General features: G+C 32.2%; 1 protein-coding gene across 1 annotated transcript in view; it reads right to left on the bottom strand.

Moving 5' to 3' along the window:
- LOC107730066 (tetranectin-like protein) overlaps window positions 1-1,263 on the bottom strand; it is a 9,053-nt gene extending 7,790 nt beyond the window's left edge. Inside the window, exons 1-2 of the mRNA XM_016540799.1 lie at window positions 1,215-1,263; window positions 993-1,079 (exon numbers count right to left, since the gene is read on the bottom strand). Coding sequence (XP_016396285.1) covers window positions 993-1,079; window positions 1,215-1,263 — 136 coding nt within the window. The remainder of the gene's footprint in view (window positions 1-992; window positions 1,080-1,214) is intronic.

Raw genomic sequence — 1,263 nt, 5'->3', positions numbered from 1 at the left:
AAGGAGGGGGCTTTGTAGAAAACGAAGCGTTTGAGAGAGGCGGGGCATAGAGGACCTACAATAATGTACAGTATTTGAAAAATAATGTGTTTTTTGAACATTAAAGCATGTCAACATATTCTGTTACACCAAATACACAAAATAATGATCTTTAAAAAAGCATCATATGACCCCTTTAACACATGTTAGACTGCACCCCATAAACACAATCAAGCTTAGAAAAAATCCAGTCAACCACCCCTTTAATATTAAATGAAAAAGTGATATTTTGACCCACTAAAGTTGGACTTAAGTACATCTTTATATGTAATTTCATAATTACTTCTATTGTCTTTGAAATATGGTTAGTGTACTGCTGAATGTACTGACAAGCTTTTATTGTAAACTAAAATATACTTTAATGTCATTTCTATTGAGACTTGTATGTGATGCATTTAAAATGTATTGCAATTTAAAATATATTAACATTCATTGAAATATCGAATATCACATTACAGTTAAATGACTTAGCATGAGCTTTGCTTAATCGACACATCAAAATAAGCGTACTTATTTAAAGCACTACAAAAGATTATTAAAATATAATGATGTTAAAGGTAAAGTAAAACTTTGAATTGGACATTACAAAGTGCACTTTTTAAAAGTGTACTTAAGTGTGTCAAGAAACAGTCATGAAAGTGTACTCTCTTTAAGTACACATAAGTGGCATTATACTCCATTAATATTATATTATGTGCAAGTACAGTTTTATATATAAAAAAAATACTTTTAAGAATTGAAGTACACTACAAGTGCACATTCAATACAATTAAGCACACTTATTTTTCACAGAGACACTTGTGATGTCAACTTTCTCGTTTGTTAACGTGGGCACCAAAAAAAAAAGGTGCTACTGCTTTTTATGGTGTGACTCAGGCATAATATTTAATAATGATCGGCAACATAAGAATGGAGAGCTTTTTAAATGAAATCAACCATGTATTACTGTTTACCTGTTTGTAGTGCCTGCATCTCTTTCAGGGATTTGACTTCCTGCCACAGTTTGTCAATCTGTGTCCTCATTTCATCATCTTCGGCAGCTGTATCTCAACAGAAGAACGACAGCAGAGGTCAGATCAAATCAAAATATTCAATACATTCCAAAAGCTTGATTGTATCTAAAACAAGAGTTCTGAAAGATTTGTTGCAGTTGAGGATAAACATATATTACTGACACAAAAGATACCTCTCTGTCGAGCTGGAAAGAAGCCGAGACTGTGCCAT

The sequence above is a fragment of the Sinocyclocheilus rhinocerous genome, unplaced genomic scaffold (genome assembly GCF_001515625.1).
Source record: "Sinocyclocheilus rhinocerous isolate Xijiao unplaced genomic scaffold, SAMN03320098_v1.1 scaffold878, whole genome shotgun sequence".
In the NCBI taxonomy this organism is placed as follows: Eukaryota; Metazoa; Chordata; class Actinopteri; order Cypriniformes; family Cyprinidae; genus Sinocyclocheilus; species Sinocyclocheilus rhinocerous.
Note: the sequence above shows the minus strand (reverse complement) of the source record. Positions and strands in the feature narration are given on the sequence as shown.